Source organism: Rana temporaria, chromosome 6 (genome assembly GCF_905171775.1).
Source record: "Rana temporaria chromosome 6, aRanTem1.1, whole genome shotgun sequence".
NCBI lineage: Eukaryota > Metazoa > Chordata > Amphibia > Anura > Ranidae > Rana > Rana temporaria.
In genome coordinates this window covers 31,304,704-31,325,811 of record NC_053494.1, presented here as the reverse complement: position 1 = coordinate 31,325,811, position 21,108 = coordinate 31,304,704, and the positions used below count along the sequence as shown (strand labels likewise).

General features: G+C 42.9%; 1 protein-coding gene across 1 annotated transcript in view; it reads left to right on the top strand.

The window, feature by feature from the left end:
- The first annotated feature begins 3,181 nt into the window (after positions 1-3,181).
- The window catches only part of LOC120943347 (forkhead box protein J1.2-like), a 31,115-nt gene continuing 13,188 nt past the window's right edge, over positions 3,182-21,108 (top strand). Inside the window, exons 1-2 of the mRNA XM_040356588.1 lie at positions 3,182-3,311; positions 19,876-20,361. Of these exons, the coding sequence (XP_040212522.1) occupies positions 19,906-20,361 (456 nt within the window). The 5' untranslated portion in view covers positions 3,182-3,311; positions 19,876-19,905. The remainder of the gene's footprint in view (positions 3,312-19,875; positions 20,362-21,108) is intronic.

Here is a 21,108-nt window from a genome sequence, read left to right as displayed (position 1 = left end):
CCGATGAAGCCTATTTTCAGGCGTATCTCCGTTTGTGGGCACGGCGCATAGATACGACGGCGCATATTTGCACTTACGTGGCGTATCTCGAGATACGTTGGCGTAAGTGCTTTGTGAATCCGGGCCAATGGATCTAAGTCACATCAAAAGTCCCACCAAAGTAGTGCAGGCCCCTTTTCAAAATTGCTGTGACTTTAAGTCGCACCGATCTGAACTGGTCAAGAATGGCTGCGACTTGTCATGCCCAAAGTCGCATGACAAGTTGCGCTAGTGTGAATGGAGCCTGAGCCTAGGTTCACACTGCTGCGAATTCAAAATCGCGGTAAAATGCGCGATTTTATGGCTGCGATTTTGCCGTGATTTTGCAGCGATTTCGGCCGCAATTTAATGTAAATCCCGGCCCGAAATCGCAAAAAGTAGTACAGGAACTACTTTTTGAAATCACAGATGCGGCGTCGCACTGATTAGGACAGTGCCATTGCCGACAATTGACGCCGATTTGAGATGCGATTTGACATGTCAAATCGCATCTCAAATCGTTCCAAATCGTACCCAGTGTGAACCAGGGCTAAAGTAGATTTAAACCCAGTCACTAATTTCTCATATAAACTTTAACACTTTAAAAAAAAAAATTCAAAAGATGTTTTTAGTATTTTTAAATCTACAGTTTTAATCAAAATGATATCAGGTGATCCAACCATGAATGTCCCTATTGAGTTACTTCCTGTTATGAGGTAAGGGTCCCTATGGGGCTCCTGTGTTGTCACCTTTTACATGTTTCTATTGTGCAGACTATAAACAGCCGCGCTGAAACACATTAGCTATCAGGAAGCTGGTCCTGACAAGAAGTGGATGAAAGAGGCTGCAGGAGATCAGAAGCACACAGATACAAATAAGGAGTAACCACAGATTAAAGATAGTTAAGAAAAATAGCAATCGTTTGTTACACTGATATTTAGCAAATAAAAGTCATAATAAAATGTAATATATTGCAGTATATCAGTCCTTAGATGCAGTAATTGTCTATTTCTGGCCTATTTTACCCCTTTTTGTTTTGCGCAAACTAGTCACTATACGCTTATTGCGATTTTTTTCAAAATTTCCTTCATTTTTTTGTTGATAGCACAAAAATTAAAAACCGCAGAGGTGATCAAATACCACCAAAAGAAAGCTCTATTTGTGGGGGAAAAAGGACGTCAATTTTGTTTGGGAGCCACGTCGCACTACCGCGAAATTGTCAGTTAAAGCGACGCTGTGCCGTAAGCTGAAATTTTCGCCTGGGCAGGAAGGGGGTATATGTGCCCAGTAAGCAAGTGGTTAAGGTTTATTTTTGGGATTACAGAATTTCACAATGCTGACTCCTGAGCTGACAGGGGGAGGAACTTTTTTGTGCACACCATAAATAAATAAGACATCCCCTGAAAATAAGCCCTAGTGTGTTATTTGTAGCCAAAATTAGCCGGTTTTATTTTTGGGTAAACACGGTATAAAGCTGGTAGAGACATCCCCAAAAAGACTTGCAGATGAATACAAATGCACTGCACACTTTTCACATATTTATTTGTAAAAAAAAAAAAATGTAAAGTCATTTATTATTTTCCTTTCACTTGACAATTATGTGCCACTTTGTGTTGGTCTATCACATAAAATCCCAATAAAATACATTTATGTTTTTGGTTGTAACATGACCAGGGGCGGACTGACCATTGAGGCACTCGGGCACTGACCGAGGGCCCCATGTCACTAGGGGGCCCCATCGGGGTTGCCAGCCTCAGTAAAACCAGGGACAGTATGGAAAAATCTGTGTTTTTTTTTACATCTGTCCCTGATATGTCCGAAACCGACGTGCTTTTGATGTGAAAATCCCGGGATTTTAGCTGCCCCGCCTCTGCACTGCCTCCTGGCTTGGTGGCCATCTGTAAGCCCAGGGGTCCCATAATCTTCTATTGCCCAGGGGCCCCATGAGTTATCTGTCCGCCCCTGAACATGACAACATGTGGACAAGTATAAATACTTTTTTTTGGCACTGTATCTGTGGGAGATAAATGAATGGAGATGCTCATTGTTATAATATACGACAGACCAGGATGCAGTGTAAGGGCCAGATTCTTGTAGATCGCCGCATCTTTGCGGTGGCGTAACGTATCTCATTTACGTTACGCCACCGCAAGTTTTACGGGCAAGTGCTTGATTCACAAAGCACTTGCCTGTAAAGATGCGGCGGCGTAGCGTAAATCCTCCGGCGCTAGCCCGCCTAATTCAAATGATCCGGGTAGGGGGCGTGGATCATTTAAATTAGGCGCGTTCCCGCGCCGAACGTACGGCGCATGCGCCGTCCCAAAAATTTCCCGACGTGCATTGCGCTAAATGACGTCGCAAGGACGTCATTGGTTTCGACGTTAACGTAAATGGCGTCCAGCGCCATTCACGGACGACTTACGCAAACGACGTAAATTTTCAAATTTCGACGCGGGAACGACGGCCATACTTAACATTGACTGCGCCTCATATACCCAGGGGCAACTTTACGCGTCGCAAATCTTACGTAAACGTCGTAACTTCACTGCGTCGGTCGGGCGTACGTTCGGGAATTCGCGTATTTTGCTAATTTGCATACTCGATCGGGAAAACGACGTCGGCGACACCTAGCGGCGAAAAAAAAATTGCATTTAACATCCGACAGCGTAAGAGCCTTACGCCTGTCGGATCTAATGGTTATCTATGCGTAACTGATTCTATGAATCAGGCGCATAGATACGACGGGCAGACTCAGAGATACGACGGCGTATCAGGCGATACGCCGGCGTATCTCTATCGAGAATCTGGCCCATAGTCTATCTATATCCATATCTATGAGATATAAATGAATAGAAACGCTCACTGCTATAATAAGACAGACCAGGATGCAGTGATAGTCTATCTATGGGATATAAATGAATGGACCTTCTCCATTCTACAGGACAATACGTAGAATAAAAGCCTCAGGACTCTCCAGGAACCGTCACCCAACAGTCACATTCCTTCTGCCCTGGAAGCAGCGCACACGGCCCCTCTCCGCCTACAGCACAGGGGGAGGAGTTTACAGACAATCCCCTGGACGGTTCCACAATCCTCGTCAGCCCATTGGATGGCGTGGAGAAAGGGAACCAGGCAACCGGCAGCCAATGAGATGTCAAGGATATGTTTAAAGGTCTGAACTCCCCAGGGAGGTAGGGTGGCAGAGGCAGCAGGTGAATGTAGATGTGATGATCATATCACCGAGGAGTCCGAGCATCACCCACCGCCTGTCATCCCCGGGACTTCCATCTCAGGTGAGGAGAGCTCAGCACTCATCACATCGGTCACAGCAATTAACAACTGCGCAACTCGTCACCAAGTGATGGGAGATCCTCTGTATGCTCTACGAATGGAGGAGAACTACAGATCCCAGCATACTCCATACAGAAAATATGGGGCCCTGTATGGATCATTATGAAAGTTGCCTTGTAGGGGCGACATTTGTATCATTACCTTTTATTTTGTATTTATATAGCTATAGAAATACAAATTTACATTATTAATATTAATAGTATTATTATTATATAGATTGCATTGCATGTAGATGGTAACATTCATTTCTACGAATAAAGGAGAACTACAGATCCCAGCATACTCCATTGTCCCTGGCTGTATAGAAAATATGGGCCCTGTATGGATCAGTATGTTACCTTATAGGGGCAACATTTGTATCATCTCATTTTATTTAGTATTTATATAAATACAAAATTACATTATTGTTGTTATTATTATTATAATATAGATTCTCTGCATTGCATATAGATTGGTAACACTCATTTCTACGAATGGAGGAGAACTACAGATCCCAGCATGCTGTATTGTCCCTGACTGTAAAGAAAATATGGGGCCCAGTATTGATCAATATGAATGTTAGCTTGTAGGGGCGACATTTGTATTTATATAATTTTATTTTGTATTTATATAGCTATAGAAATACAAATTTACATTATTAATAGTATTATTATTATTATATAGATTGCATTGCATGTAGATGGTAACATTCATTTCTACGAATGGAGGAGAACTACAGATCCCAGCATACTTCATTGTCCCTGACTGTACAGAAAATATAGGGCCCAGTATGGATCAGTATGTTACCTTGTAGGGGCGACATTTGTATCATCTCATTTTTTTTTTTGTATTTATATAGCTACAGAAATACAAAATTACATTATTATTATTATTATAATATAGATTCTCTGCATATACATTGGTAACACTCAGGCCGCGTACACACGATCGATTAAACCGATGAGAACGGTCTGATGGACCGGTTTCATCGGTCTAAACCGATCGTGTGTGGGCCCCATCGGTTATTTATCCATCGGTTAAAAAAAAGCCAACTTTTTTTAAATCTAACCGATAGTTAAAAACCGATCGTTAGTAGGCACGTCCATCGATTAAAAATCCGCGCATGCTCAGAATCAAGTCGACGCATGCTTGGAAGCATTGAACTTTTTTTCAGCATGTCGTTGTGTTTTACGTCACCGCGTTCTGACACGATCGTTTTTTTTTAACCGATGGTGTGTAGGTGCGACTGACCATCAGTCAGCTTCATCGGTCCATCGGTCTGTTCTCATCAGATGGACCGATCGTGTGTACAGGGCATAACACTCATTTCTACTAATGGAGAACTACAAATCCCAGCATACTCCATTGTCCCTGACTGTATAGAAAATATGGGCCCTGTATGGATCAGTATGAATGTTACCTTATAGGGGCAACATTTGTATCATCTCATTTTATTTAGTATTTATAGAAATATAGAAATACAAAATTTCATTATTGTTATTATTATTATATTGATTCTCTGCATTGCATATAGATTGGTAACACTCATTTCTACGAATGGAGGAGAACTACAGATCCCAGCATGCTGTATTGTCCCTGACTGTAAAGAAAATATGGGGCCCAGTATTGATCAATATGAATGTTAGCTTGCAGGGGCGACATTTGTATTTATATAATTTTATTTTGTATTTATATAGCTACAGAAATACAAAATTACATTATTATTATTATTATTTCTATACAGATTATCTGCATTACATATAGATTGGTAACTCTCATTTCTACAAATGGAATAGAACTACAGATCCCAGCATGTTGTATTATAAACCATACGGTACAGTAAGATCTGTATTAGTCTTACCTTATAAGGACTACATTTCCATCAGTTCATTTAAGTTTTTAGTTATTTCTATAGCTGTAGTAAGTACACAATTATTATAGATTCTTTGCATGGCTGATGGATTGGAAACATTAATTTCGACCAATGGAGTAGAACTACAAATCCCAGCATGTTGTCCTGTAAACAAGAATAGGAATAACATTTGAATCATTTCATTTTAATTCTGTATTCTATAGAAGTACAAAGTTGTATTATTGATCAGGGGTGGACTGACCATTGAGTCACTCGGGCACTGCCGAGGGCCCCATGCCACTAGGGGGCCCCATCAGGGTTACCAGGGACAGTATGTAAAAATCAATGTTTTTTTTAGATCTGTCCCTGATATGTCCGAAACCGACATGCTTTTGATGTAAAAAACTCCCGAGATTTTAGCTGCCCCGCCTCTGCACTGCCTCCTGGCGTGGTGGTCGTCTGTAAGCCCAGGGGCCCCATAATCTTCTATTGCCCGGGGGCCCCATGAGTTGTCAGTCCGCCCCTTTTATTGATTCTCTGCATGCGGAATGGGCTGTCAACATTCATTCCTACTAATGAAGCACGACTGATGCTGTAATGTCCACTCCCTGACTGTAAAGAAAATGTGTAAATATGTAAAGTATTTACCTGATCTATATAATCTTACCTTGTAGGAACTACATTTTTCATTTCATTTTCATTTTATATTTCTGTAGAAATAATTCTCTGCATGACTTATGCATTGGTAACACTAATTTCTACTCATGGAGTAGAACTACAGATCCCAGCATGCTGTATTGTAAACCATACGGTACAGTAAGATCTGTATTCGTCTTACCTTATAAGGACTACATTTCCATCAGTTCATTTAGGTTTTTAGTTATTTCTATAGCTGTAGTAAGTACAGAATTATATTATAGATTCTTTGCATCGCTTATGGATTGGAAACATTCACTTCTACCTATGGAGTAGAACTACAGATCCCAGCATGCTGTATTGTAAACCATATGGTACAGTAAGATCTGTATTAGTCTTACCTTATAAGGACTACATTTCCATCAGTTCATTTAGGTTTTTAGTTATTTCTATAGCTGTAGTAAGTACAGAATTATATTATAGATTCGCTTATGGATTGGAAACATTCACTTCTACCTATAGAGTAGAACTACAAATCCCAGCATGCTCTGTTCTCCCTGACTGTAAAGATTCTCTGCATGGCTGATGGATTGGAAACATTCATTTCTACCAATGGAGTAGAACTACAAATCCCAGCATGCTCTGTTCTCCCTGACTGTAAAGATTCTCTGCATGGCTGATGGATTGGAAACATTCATTTATACCAATGGAGTAGAACTACAAATCCCAGCATGCTGTCTTGCAAACAAGAATAGGAACAGCATTTGAATCATTTCATTTTAATTCTGTATTCTATAGAAGTACAAAATTGTATTATTGATTCTCTGCATGGGGTATGGATGGCAACATTCATTCCTACTAATGAAGGATGACTGTAAAGAAAATGTGTACATATGTATTGATCTATATAATCTTACCTTGTAGGAACTACATTTCTCTTTTAGTTTTAATTTTATATTTCTGTATAAATAATTCTCTGCATGACTTATGGATTGGTAACACTCATTTCTACTAATGGAGTAGAACTACAAATCCCAGCATGCTGTATTGTAAACAAGAATAGGGACAACATCATTTCATTTTCATTTTGTATTTCTATAGCCGTAGAAATAATTCTCTGCATGACTTATGGATTGGTAACACTCATTTATACTAATGGATTAAAACTACAAATCCCAGCATGCTGTATTGTAAACATGAATAGGGACAACATTTTTAATTTAATAAAAACTTTCTATAGCTATAGAAGTAGAACATTTTATTATAGATTCTGTGCATGGCGTATGGATTGGCAAACATTCATTCCTACCAATGAAGAACTACAGATCCCAGCATGCTGTATTGTCCCTGACTGTAAAGGAAATGTGTAAAAATGTACAGTAAGAATCTATATAATCTTACCTTATAGAGCAGGAGTCTCCAGATTCTAGACTGCGGCCGGAGGGCCAGATGTGGCCCTTCGGTAGCCTTTATCCGGCCCTTGGGGCACTATTTCTTCCACTGATATAAGGAACTATTACTCCCACTGATATAAAGAAACTATTCCTTCCACTGATATAAGGAACTATTCCTTCCACCGATATAAGGAACTATTACTCCCACTGACACCAACAATAAGGCATTATTTATTCTATGGATACCAATGATAGGACACTATTCCTCCTACTAATAGGGGCACCACTCCTCTCCTATTGACCACCAACCCTGAGGCCATATTTATTCTCACTGATGATGGGCCAGACATTTTCTGCCCCTGTTGGCCACAATCCGGCCCCCCTAAAGTCTGAAGGAAAATAAACTGGCCCTTTGTTTGAAAAAGTTTGGAGACCCCTTTTATAGAGGCTCCATTTTTCATTTATTCATCATTTTGTATTTATTTAGCTATAGAAATACACAATTAAATGAGAAATTATCTGTATTGATTATGGATTGGTTACATTTATCCCTTTGAATGGAGTAGAACTACAGATCCCAGCATGCTGTATTGTAAAGTACAGTAGGGATCTGTATAATCTTACCTTTTATGGGCTACGTTTTATTAAAAAAAAAATTGTATTCTTATAACTATAGAAATACAAACAAAATTAAATTAAATGATAAATTCTCTGCATTGCTTATGGGTTGGTCACATTTATCCCTACAGATCCCAGCTTGCTGTATTGTAAACAAGAATGTATGGATCTGTATAATCTTACCTTATATGGGTTAAAAAAAGATAGATTCTCTGCGTTGCTAATAGATTGGTTACATTTATCCCTACTAATGGAGTAGAACTACAGATCCCAGTATGTTGTATTGTCACTGCCTGCAAAAAAGAATACGTAAAGTATAGATTTGTATAACCTTAATCTTACTTGCAGGCAGTGACAATACAGCATGCTGGGATCTGTAGTTCTACTCCATTACTAGGGATAACTGTAACTGGGGGGTTCTGTTGGGATCTGTAGTTCTACTCCATTACTAGGGATAACTGTAACTGGGGGGTTCTGTTGGGATCTGTAGTTCTACTCCATTACTAGGGATAACTGTAACTGGGGGGTTCTGTTGGGATCTGTAGTTCTACTCCATTACTAGGGATAACTATAACTGGGGGTTCTGTTGGGATCTGTAGTTCTACTCCATTACTAGGGATAACTGTAACTGGGGGGTTCTGTTGGGATCTGTAGTTCTACTCCATTACTAGGGATAACTGTAACTGGGGGGTTCTGTTGGGATCTGTAGTTCTACTCCATTACTAGGGATAACTGTAACTGGGGGGTTCTGTTGGGATCTGTAGTTCTACTCCATTACTAGGGATAACTGTAACTGGGGGGTTCTGTTGGGATCTGTAGTTCTACTCCATTACTAGGGATAACTATAACTGGGGGTTCTGTTGGGATCTGTAGTTCTACTCCATTACTAGGGATAACTATAACTGGGGGGTTCTGTTGGGATCTGTAGTTCTACTCCATTACTAGGGATAATTATAACTGGGGGGTTCTGTTGGGATCTGTAGTTCTACTCCATTACTAGGGATAATTGTAACTGGGGGGTTCTGTTTTTTTTATAAGGCAGTGATGGCGAACCTTGGCACCCCAGATGTTTTGGAACTACATTTCCCAAGATGCTCAACTAAACTGCAGACTGCATAAGCATCATGGGAAATGTAGTTCCCAAACATCCTTAGATCTACCATAAACATTGTAGTGCAAGGGCCTGCGTGATTTGATACAAATGCAATGCCATGTTTAGGTTTATCCTCAAATTACATAGTTTTGGTAAATCTAAAAGAGCGTGTACAATCAGATAGTATAATGTATGGCCAGAGGTAGAGAATACAAGTAGTTATCAGCTCACGAGATTTTTGGCTGGCTGAACAGATATTATTTTGGACTTGTTTAACAGATATAATAAAACGCTTCCAATGTAATATTTAACAGACCAAATGGGAGTAATTTATTTGTACACATTACTTATAATCATTGCAAGTCTAAACTAAAAACACATATAGCTAGATTCAGGTAGAGTTACGCCGGCGTATCAGTAGATACGCCGTCGTAACTCTGAATCTGCGCTGTCGTATATTTAATTGTATTCTCAAATTGAGATACACTTAAATCTAGCTAAGATACGACTGCCGGCGCCGGCGTATCTTAGCTGTCTATTTACGCCGGCCGCTAGGGGCGTGTACGCAGATTTACGCCTAGAATGCGTAAATCAGCGAGATACGCCTATTCACGAACGTACGCTTGCCCGTCGCAGTAAAGATACACCGTTTACGTAAGGCGTTTTCAGGCCTAAAGATATTCCACCAAAAAGATGGCGCAGCCAATGTTAAGTATGGACATCAGAACCGCGTCAAATTTTTAGGTCGTTTGCGTAAGTCGTCCGTGAATGGGGCTGGGCGTAATTTACGTTCACGTCGAAACCAATAGGTCTTTGCGGCGTAATTTGGAGCATGCACACTGGGATAAGTCCACGGACGGCGCATGCCGTTCGTTCAAAACGTCATTTAAGTGGGGTCATGCTTTATTTACATAAAACACGCCCACCTCTTCACAATTTGAATTAGGCACGCTTACGCCGGCACATTTACGCTACGCCGCGGTAACTTAGGACGCAAGTGCTTTGTGAATACAGCACTTGCCTCTCTAACTTACAGCGGCATAGCGTATATATGAGATACGCTACACCTGCCTAACGTTAGGCACATGTACCTGAATCCAGCTATTATACTGTAGATCAGGGGTCTCAAACTGGTGGCCCTCCAGCTGTTGCAGGACTACAATTCCCATGAGGCATTGCAAGGCTGACAGTTACAAGCATGACTCCCATAAGCAGAGGCATGATGGGACTTGTAGTTCTGCAACAGCTGGAGGTCCACCAGTTTCCCTGCTGCAGATTCATGTAAAGGAAAGGCAGTCACTCTATATATATATATATATATATATATATATATATATATATATATATATATATATATATATATATATATATATAATGGAGCCACAAAGCAAAATGATTGCACGTTCCTCTGGCTCTCCGACACCCATCTAAGATCTACTACTGAGACGAGTACCAAGAAAATAATACAATGGCGCCCCAGCTATTATTTTTACAGCTGACTGATAGATATGATTGTATGGTTTATGTATTTATTTTACAGAGATGGCTCCCTGTGTTGTCAGCGGTTTGGCGCGGTCACATGATCTGCTCTGGCAGCGGTCACACCTTCATTTAAAGGGAGAGATCAGTAATCCCATATTGGTGGATTGTGAGTGTCACATTCAGAGAGATTCAGCAGCTATTTGCTCATAGCAACACACTTCCTTCTGTCTCCTTGTGCCAATTATAAGGCCTATAGAATTCTGTAGGGAGAATCATGACAACTAGGGAGATGGCGTTGCAGTATGTGAAGGCCAGGCGTGTGCAAAGGCTATCAATTTGCTGCTCAGTATGTATGGATTGTGAGTACAGAAACCTAAACCACCTCATTACACTCATCTTTATCCATATAGTGTATTTAACCATATAGTGCAGGGGTCTCCAAACATTCTAAACAAAGGGCCTTGTAAGAAAAGAAATGCCTGCACATTCCGATTAAAATTACGATTGCCTTTTATTGTTCAAAGTGATAACACCAAAGACCCAAACACTTGGTCACGTAGATGCGTTTCACACAAATATCTTGTGCTTAATCATTGATTAAGCACAAGATGTTTGTGTGAAACGCGTCTACGTGACCTTGTGTTGGTGTTATTACTTTGAACAATAAAAGGCAATCGGAATTCCTGGATGTGCAGCCATTTCTTTTCTTACAAGTTTCCCACGGAGGCGGGCCGGGGCCGGCACTCTACAGGACACTCCACCTCAGGTCCTCATCATACACCTGGAGCAGCGGCTCTTTTTCTTACTAAAAAAAGGGCCAGTTTATTGTCTAGGAGGGCCGGATTATTTGGTTTTAGGGGGAGGAATAGTGCCCCATCATTAGTATCATAAGGAGGAATAGTGCCCAATTTTTGGTATCAGTGGCAGAAATAGTGCCCCATTGTTGGTGTCAAGTGGCAGAATAGTGTCTTGTGTCAGTGGGAGGAATAGTGCCCCAAGGATCATAAAAAAAAAAGCAAAGGGCCACATCCGGCCCTCAGGCCGCAGTTTGGAGACCACTGATATAGTGTATACATTGTATAGTGTAATTTCAGTAAACAAATATTTTGAGTTATTAATGCAGTATTATTATTTGCCGTATAAATGTTGTTGTACCTTTCATATTTTTACTTGTTATTACATTAATTATTGAGATTTGTAGATTAGCCACTAGAGGCAGAGTAGAGTAACCCCTAGGCTTGTATTGTTGGAAGAAGAAACAGCAAAGCACAACCATTGTGTAGTATTGTAAAGCTGGAAGCCGAGCTTGCCTATATAATTATGCAATGACACCCCATATATATATCTTACACATATGTAGAAACAAGGTTTTTACACATATTGAAAAAATATATATCTAGCGAATCCATTTTCTATCTATGTCCAAATAACATTGTTAAAAGTTACATTTAGGAATCGATGATGATGTGCATAATGCAGTAACCCCAGCACATACCTCCTAACTTTCTGAGATTGGGATGAGGGACACCTTCTAACAAAAGTATGTAGGCATAGGACACACCCCCTGCCACACCCCCTTTAAAGAAAATTGTACAAAAAAAATGATTGGTTAAACCCACAAGTGCTTTTTTTGCCTCTATTATTCCTTTATATCGGCTTTCAGGATTTACAATTGCAGCAATTTAGAAATTGGATGAAAGGTTTAGAAAAGTGAAACAAACACTTTTTGATCGATAAATAGTGCACTTTATATACAACTATATCGATCAGACCAAAATGAAGGACACATGAGGAGGAAAGAGGGACAGTGGGACTGTGTTCCAAATCTGGGACTGTCCCGCCAAATCCGGGACAGTCCCTCCAAATCCGGGACAGTCCCGCCAAATCCGGGACAGTCCCGCCAAATCCGGGACAGTCCGCCAAATCCGGGACAGTCCCTCCAAATCCAGGACAGTTGGCAGCTATGCCTGAGCAGGATTTTATTCTATGGTAGTCATCCAAGTTAAAGTTATTTTCCCCATTGGTTATTATAGGTTGTTGCAGTTGCCCATTGCTTGTTAAACATAACTGTTAATGGTGAGCTGAATTCAATGCTAGATAAATGGCCTGTAAACTACGTTATTTTCAACCTGATCGTTAAAACGGCCTTGCCACACGATCGTGCAAAGCGCGGTGACGTACAACACGTACGACGGCACTATAAAGGGGAAGTTCCATTCGGATGGCGCCACCCTTGGGGCTGCTTTTGCTGATTTCATGTTAGTAAAAGACAATTTGCGCTTTTCTGTCTGTTACAGCGTGATGAATGTGCTTACTCCATTATGAACGATAGTTTTACCAGAACGAGCGCCTCCGTCTCATAACTTGCTTCTAAGCATGCGCATTTTTTTTCACGTCGTTAAAGCCCACACACGACCATTTTTTACCACGTTAAAAACGACAACGTTCAAAATATCGGCCCAGATTCTCAAAGGGCTTACGACGGCGCAACGCAATGTGCGCCGTCGTAAGTTCTAATCTGGGCCGTCGTATCTATGCGACTGATTCTTAGAATCAGTTACGCATAGATAACCATTAGATCCGACAGGCGTAAGGCTCTTACGCTGTTGGATCTTAAATGCGCCGGGGGATTTATGCTACGCCGCCGCAACTTTACAGGCAAGTTATTTGAGAATAAAGCACTTGCCTGTAAAACTTGCGGCGGCATAACGTAAATGACATACGTTACGCCGCCGCAGTTTTACGTCATTCTACCAGAATCTGGCCCATCGTGAAAAATTAGAGCATGTTCTAAATTTATAATGCCCATTTTTTACATCGTGAAAAATGTTCTGGAGCCCACACACGATCGTTTTTAATGACATAAAAAAAAAACGTCATTTTTTACAACCTGAAAAACGGTCCTGTGTACGCGACATCAGGCCTTGTTTGAAGTTTGATGTGTGTTAATAATTCTAGCAGTACATTAGGTAGGTACATACACTGTTCTGTGCAGGTCTGCAGGAGAGCACACCAGTGTGAGAGGCCTGACCGCCATTGTATCTCCTGCATCCTGACTAAATTGCCAGGTGATCTGATCCTGCCGCACATCCCAGGGGAGTTGTCACCTCCTGCAAATCAGCTATTACAGGGAAAGTAGAATATCTGTAAGCAGGCCAGCTCCAGGTAGCACTGTGTGTGTCTATAGGGACAGGATCACACTGTTCTGCTTTTATAAAAGATCCAGTAACCACTAACTGTAAATTATAGGGCAGGACCAGCCAGTGGTGCTTCAATCTATACAATATCCAGTGATCAATGACTGTAGATCATCAAGACAGGATCAGACCATGCTGCTTATATATTTTATCAAGAGATCACTGACTGTGAATTATTGTGAGGGGATCAGCCATTGTGTAGCACTGCAAAGCAGGAAGCTGAAACTGCCTATGGAATAATAACAACAAAACCTGGGGAATGCCCAGGGAAAAACCCAGTCTACTTACCGACCAGCTCACAGAACAACCAATAAATCTGTCTAACAGTATGCGTTAAAAACAAGGGTTTTGTCCGCATGCGTGAGCCACAGAGCCGCGCCAAGGCACCCTGTAATCTGTGGTCCTAACACTAAACAATATGGGCTGGATTCAGGTAGATTGGCGCATTTTTAGGCGGGCGTAGCGCATCTCATATGCGCTACGCCGACGTAAAGCAGAGAGGCAGGCACCCAATTCACAATGCAAATGCTCCCAACGTTGCGCCGGCGTAACGTAAAATCGTCGGTGTAAGCCCGCCTAATTCAAAGTAGGTGGAAGGTGGGCGTGATCCATTTAAATGAACCGTGACCCCATGCAAATGATGGGCCGAACGATCGGCGCATGCGCCGTCCCCTGGACGCATCCCAGTACGCATGCGTCAGAATCACGTCGTAAATACTCCATAAGATACGTCGAATCACTGCCTACGACATGACATAACCTACGCCCAACCCTATTCACGTACTACTACGTAAACAACGTAAAATACGACGGCTGTTCCCTGGTCCATACCTTAACATGACTTACCCCTGCTTTATGAAGCTTAACCTTACGCCGGACGTACGACTTACGTAAACAGTGTATATTAATGCGCCGGGCGCAAGTACGTACGTGAATCGGTGTATCTCACTCATTTGCATATGGGAATCGAATTTCCCATATGCCTCCAGCGTAAATATGCGCCCAAGATACGCCAGCGTAGGCAAGTTACGTCGGTCGTAAGAAGCCTATTTTCAGGCTTATCTAGTTCTATGGGCACAGCGCACAGATACGACGGCGCATCGTTACACTTACGCGGCGTATCTCGAGATACGTCGGCGTAAGTGCTACGTGAATCCGGGCCTGAGTGTCCCCACAGTGGAGGCACATGCATTCTAATGGATAGATGAGGGCAGGTGGACTGAAGGGGAGCCACCCCTCCTAAAAGGTGTAGGAGCACACCAAACACGCCTATGGAATAATACAGAGATCACTGAATGTAGTCTATAAGGATGGTATCAGACAGTGCTGCTTATATATATAAATCCAGAGATCACTGAATGTGGATTATTGTGAGGGGATCAGCCATTGTGTAGCACTGCAAAGCAGGAAGCCGATCCTGCATATGGAATAATCCAGAGATCACTGACTGTGGCCTATGAGAATGGGATCAGACAGTGCAGCTTCTATATAATATCCAGACATCACTGACTGTAGATAATTAGGGGGTCAACCACTGTGAAACACTGCAAAACCGGAATTCAGATCTTGCCTATGGAATAATGCAGAGATCACTGACTGTATATTATGAGGATGGGATCAGGTAGTGCTGATCCTATATCATACCTCCCAACTTTTTGAGATGGGAATGAGGGACACCTATCGGTAAAAGTATGCAGGCATAGGACACACCCCTTGTCACGCCCCTTAAAGGAGAATTGTACAAAAAAAAAACAAGATTGGTTAAACCCACAAGTAAGTTTTTTACCACTACTATTACTTTTTATTGGCTTATGCAAATGCAACAATTTAGAAATCAGATGAAAGGTTTAGCGCTGGAAACACTGTTTGATAGATAAAAGGTGCATTTTGTACACATCTATATAGACCAGACCAAAATGAGGAGGAATGAGGGACAAATGAGGAGGAATGAGGGACAGAGGGACATTGCTCCAAATCAGGGACAGTCCCTTGAAATCAGTGACAGTTGGGAGGTATGCCTATATAATACCCAGCGATCACTGACTGTAGATTATGAGGATGGGGTCAGACGGTGCTGATCCTATATAATACCCAGCGATCACTGACTGTAGATTATGAGGATGGGATCAGACGGTGCTGATCCTATATAATACCCAGCGATCACTGACTGTAGATTATGAGGATGGGATCAGACGGTGCAGATCCTATATAATACCCAGCGATCACTGACTGTAGATTATGAGGATGGGGTCAGACGGTGCTGATCCTATATAATACCCAGCGATCACTGACTGTAGATTATGAGGATGGGATCAGACGGTGCAGATCCTATATAATACCCAACGATCACTGACTGTAGATTATGAGGATGGGATCAGACGGTGCTGATCCTATATAATACCCAGCGATCACTGACTGTAGATTATGAGGATGGGGTCAGACGGTGCAGATCCTATATAATACCCAGCGATCACTGACTGTAGATTATGAGGATGGGGTCAGACGGTGCTGATCCTATATAATACCCAGCGATCACTGACTGTAGATTATGAGGATGGGATCAGACGGTGCTGATCCTATATAATACCCAGCGATCACTGACTGTAGATTATGAGGATGGGATCAGATGGTGCAGATCCTATATAATACCCAGCGATCACTGACTGTAGATTATGAGGATGGGGTCAGACGGTGCAGATCCTATATAATACCCAGCGATCACTGACTGTAGATTATGAGGATGGGATCAGACGGTGCAGATCCTATATAATACCCAGCGATCACTGACTGTAGATTATGAGGATGGGATCAGACGGTGCAGATCATATTTAATACCCAGCGATCACTGACTGTAGATTATGAGGATGGGGTCAGACGGTGCTGATCCTATATAATACCCAGCGATCACTGACTGTAGATTATGAGGATGGGATCAGACGGTGCTGATCCTATATAATACCCAGCGATCACTGACTGTAGATTATGAGGATGGGGTCAGACGGTGCTGATCCTATATAATACCCAGCGATCACTGACTGTAGATTATGAGGATGGGATCAGACGGTGCTGATCCTATATAATACCCAGCGATCACTGACTATAGATTTTCAGTAGGGGATCGGATTTTCCTGGATTCTGTACAATGTATGGAGTTGCTTTTATATTGGAAGTAAGGCGATTGTGCATGACAGGCCAGGAAAGGGTGATTATCTGAACAGGTAACGGCATTCCCAAGTGGCTCAGCGACAAGCGCAGGCAGCAGGAACAACCGCTATTTGTTCTGAACAAACAGTCTCTGGGGCGAGGCCTGGGGGAGGTGGTGCGGCTGTGGCGGAGCCCACAGAGGGAAATTATCTGGTTATATTTACTGTCATTAGGGGAGAGGCAGCTAAATGGAGAGCAAGATGGCAAACAAGAGGGATCAGAGCGCTACAGATTGATCTGAGAAGATTTCTATCCATCTTTTATAAAAAGAAATGAATTAAACACTCTTATTTTCAAACAGTCATTTGCAGATGGAAGATGCACTTCAGTAAAAGATCGAGATACACTGAAAAGGTTCAACCGATCAATTTAACCAGTTTTTAGTATCGGTATTATCATCAGCAGAACTAAAGGCAAAACTTTTTTTAGTTTTGGACAGTGGAGAGGGATGAAGACATCTTTCAGAAAGATTCCCCCTCTCTATTGTCCTGTTTATCGTTATCACTGAGAGTAAAAGTGAAAGAAAATCCTAAATTTTGGGTTGTCACCACAACAGGAAATGAGGAGAAATCTGCCAATGGTGGCAATAGTTCTGGTGACAACAAGACATTCCCTTACTTTGGAGGGATTTCCTCTCATTTTCTGGCTTGGCTATGTGACAGGAAGTGGAGGTAAATCTCTCCAATAGGGCACACGAGTAAAAAAAGGCTTTAATTCTATTTTCTGCTGAATTCTATGTTCTTTAAAGGAGAATTATGGGATTTTTTTATCCCATAATCATACTTACCTAGGTGGATGCAGCATCGGTCCCCCGGCACCTCTTCACTGACAACCGAGCCACCGAACATCGCCAATGGCTTGGTTCTCTCACTTCCCTGAACAGAGAGCTGCTGCCTGTCAATCAGCAGCTCTCCTGCTCTGCCCCCTTCATGCTCACTGGAGCGCTGAGCTGCCGAGGGGTGGGGAGCGGCCTTCTCAGCAGCTCGCCAAGAGGCTGAGATCCCTATCAGTCCAGGCACCTGGCGGATCCAGACTTCCAGAGTCGGGATGACGCGGTGCCTGGACTAATCCTGGTGACGTCAGCAGAGAGCGGACTTCAGGCTGCTCTCCGCTGAAAACCGTTTACAGGAGTGCAAAACTAATTGCACTCCTGTGACCCAGAGAAGAAGCTCAGCTGAATGAGCTCAGGCTGGACTTCTCCGTTTGACCCCTTTCACACTGGGGGGGGGGGGGATTCAGGTGCTTTTGGGCTAAAAATGGACTGTAAAGCGCCTGAAAAACAGCTCCCCTGCAGTCCCAGTGTGAAAGCCCGAGGGCTTTCACACTCAGGTGATGCACTGGTAGGACGTTAAAAAGATCTCTGCCAGCAGCATCTTTGGAGCGGTGAACCATCGGTGTGTATACCGCTCCTCCACCACTCATGCCCATTGAAATCAATGGGCAGTGCGGCCAAAGTGCCGCTACAGGGGCACGTTGCAGGTGGTTTTAACCCTTTTTCGGCCACTAGCGGGGGGTTAAAAGCGCCCCGCTAGTGGCCAAAAACTGCGATAACGCGGCACTAAAAATAGCGCCGCCGCTGCCCCCACCCCAGTGTGAAAGGGGCCTTAAAAATGAAGAGTACTCTAAAGAATTGAACTACTGTATGGATGTGGTTTAAGAGTGGCTTATTTATTATACATTTGTTGAGAGGGTAGTCTCTAGTATTCTATGGTCATTCCACATGGCGTCATACTTGTCATACTTGGTGAAACCATAGAAGCAAATATTTCACTTGCTTATTTCCCACCACCAATGCTTACCAGCCACCAGACTATAGGAACTTCGGGCCAGATTCACAGATATTTACACTTGCGCCGCGTATCAGTGATACGCTACGCCGCCGTACCTTACCTGGCGGAATTTCGAATCCTCAGCGATTTCGCTCCGTAAGGTACGGCGGCGTAGTGTATTTCTGGTGGCGGAATTCAAATCGACGATTAGGGGGCGTGATTCATTTAAATGAAGCACGTCCCCGCACTGATTGAACTGCGCATGCTCCGTTCTGAAATTTCCCGCCGTGCTTTGCGCGAAATGACGTCGCAACGACGTCATTTTTTTAACTTAGACGTGAGTTACGTCCATCCCTATTCACGGACGACTTACGCAAAAAAAATAAAAAATTCAAATTTCGACGCGGGAACGACGGCCATACTTAACATGGCAAGTCTATCTATACACCGCAAAACACCAGCTTTAACTATACGCCGGAAAAAGCCGACTAGCGACGACGTAAGAGAATGCGACGGCCGCGCGTACCTTCGTGGATCGACGGAAAAAGCTAATTTGCATACCCAACGCGGAAAACAACGCAAACTCCACCCAGCGGGCGCCAAAGTATTGCACCTACGATCCGAAGGCGTACGAAGCCGTACGCCTGTCAGATCGAACCCAGATGCCGTCGTATCTTGGTTTGAGGATTCAAACTAAAGATACGACGCGGGTAATTTGGAAGTACGCCGGCGTATCAGTAGATACGCCGGCGTACTAGCTATGTGGATCTGGCCCCTTAAGCTTAAAGAAGATGGAAATCCAATCAATAAAATCTCCTGTCATTTTTGACATTTATGTAATATCTAGTAATCCTGCCATGAAGATCTGTGTTCAGGCTCTTCCTGTTAACGTGGGAAAATACTGTGTCCTCCTAGTTGTCCAGGTTTGTCAGCTTATTTTGTTTGGCCGTCACCATCATGAAGCCCACACATAGCAATGACATACAACTGTTGCTGATATAAGTTCATGTAGATAGCAAGTGCGTGAAAGAGACTGGAGGACATCGGCAGCACCGCGGTGAAAAAAAAAAGTAAAAATAGTATTTTTTAAATGAAACAATTAAAGGGGTTGTAAAGGTTTGTTTTTTTATTTTCTAAATCGGTTCCTTTAAGTTAGTGCATTGTTGGTTTACTTACCTTTTCCTTCGATTTCCCTTCTAAATGTACCTTTACAACCCCTTTAAGGCTCTTGTTTGTGATTACATTTCTTATTACAATTCTAATGAGGTGTTTCTGATTATAGGTTTCATCAACTCCCTTTTCCTAGAAGACCATGCCAGTCCTTTCTTCTCACCACCAGTCCTTAACGCTTATGGAGAAGGACAATTGTCGAGAAGATGACAGTTTAACCAACCTTCAGTGGCTCCAAGACTTCTCCATCCGGAGTTCAGACTTGTCGTCCATTGCCACTTCACATCCTCCTCACACAAACCAGGGTCCATGTAGCCCCACAGCTGGGGATATAGCCTCCTGCCAGTCTCCTCGTAATGGCAAACAAAGAGCTACCCTGGGAAGCAACGCCTGGCCTTCTTTACCTACGTCTGCCCCCAATCCTATCCAGGACGTGGATTACAGAACCAATCCTCATGTGAAACCGCCATATTCTTACGCTAGCCTCATCTGTATGGCCATGGAGGCAAGCCAGCAGAGGAAACTGACCCTGTCTGCCATTTACAACTGGATCACCCAGAACTTCTGCTACTACAGGCACGCCGACCCAAGCTGGCAGGTAAGAACACCTTTCTGCTATATACAGTACCAAGCCTAGTAGATACACAAAAGCAAGCAGTCACTTTCAGCACTATGAGGTCCTCTGTGATTCGATGCAAGCAGTGTTGCCAACCTGCTAGATTGAAATTTACTGGCACGACACCCGAAATTTACTGGCACAGCCACGTTTTTACTGGCATTTCACAAAAGTTACTAAATTACATTTTTAGGCGCAAATATCAGTATTTAGGCTACAAACAAGTACGCTAGGCAAATAGCAATGTGATTTAAGGTTGATATTAAGGTAAAAAAAAAACATTTTATTTTTATTTTCGATATAATATAATATATTATAATAATAATCACCTCCTGCCACCATCCCCCTCTGCCACCAACACCCCCTGACTTCACCCCCCTCTTCGCTGCCACAATCTCCCCCTGCCTCCAATCACCCCCTGCCTTCATCCCCCTCTGCGGTGCCACCAACAACCCTGTCTCCATCCCCCACCCTCTGCGGTGCCACCATCCCCCTCTGCGGTGCCGCCAACACCTCCTGCCTCCAATAACCCCCTGCCACTAACACCCCCGGGCCTCCAATCTCCCCCTGCCTCCATCCCCCTCTGCGGTGCCACCGCAGCCACCATCACCCCCTGCCTCCAATCTCCCTGTGCAGTTCCAAGCCGAACCGATCTCGGCTATCTTTACTGGCACATTCCCGCAACCACGGACATTTACGAACGTGGGAAAAAAGTGCCCGTTTTTACGA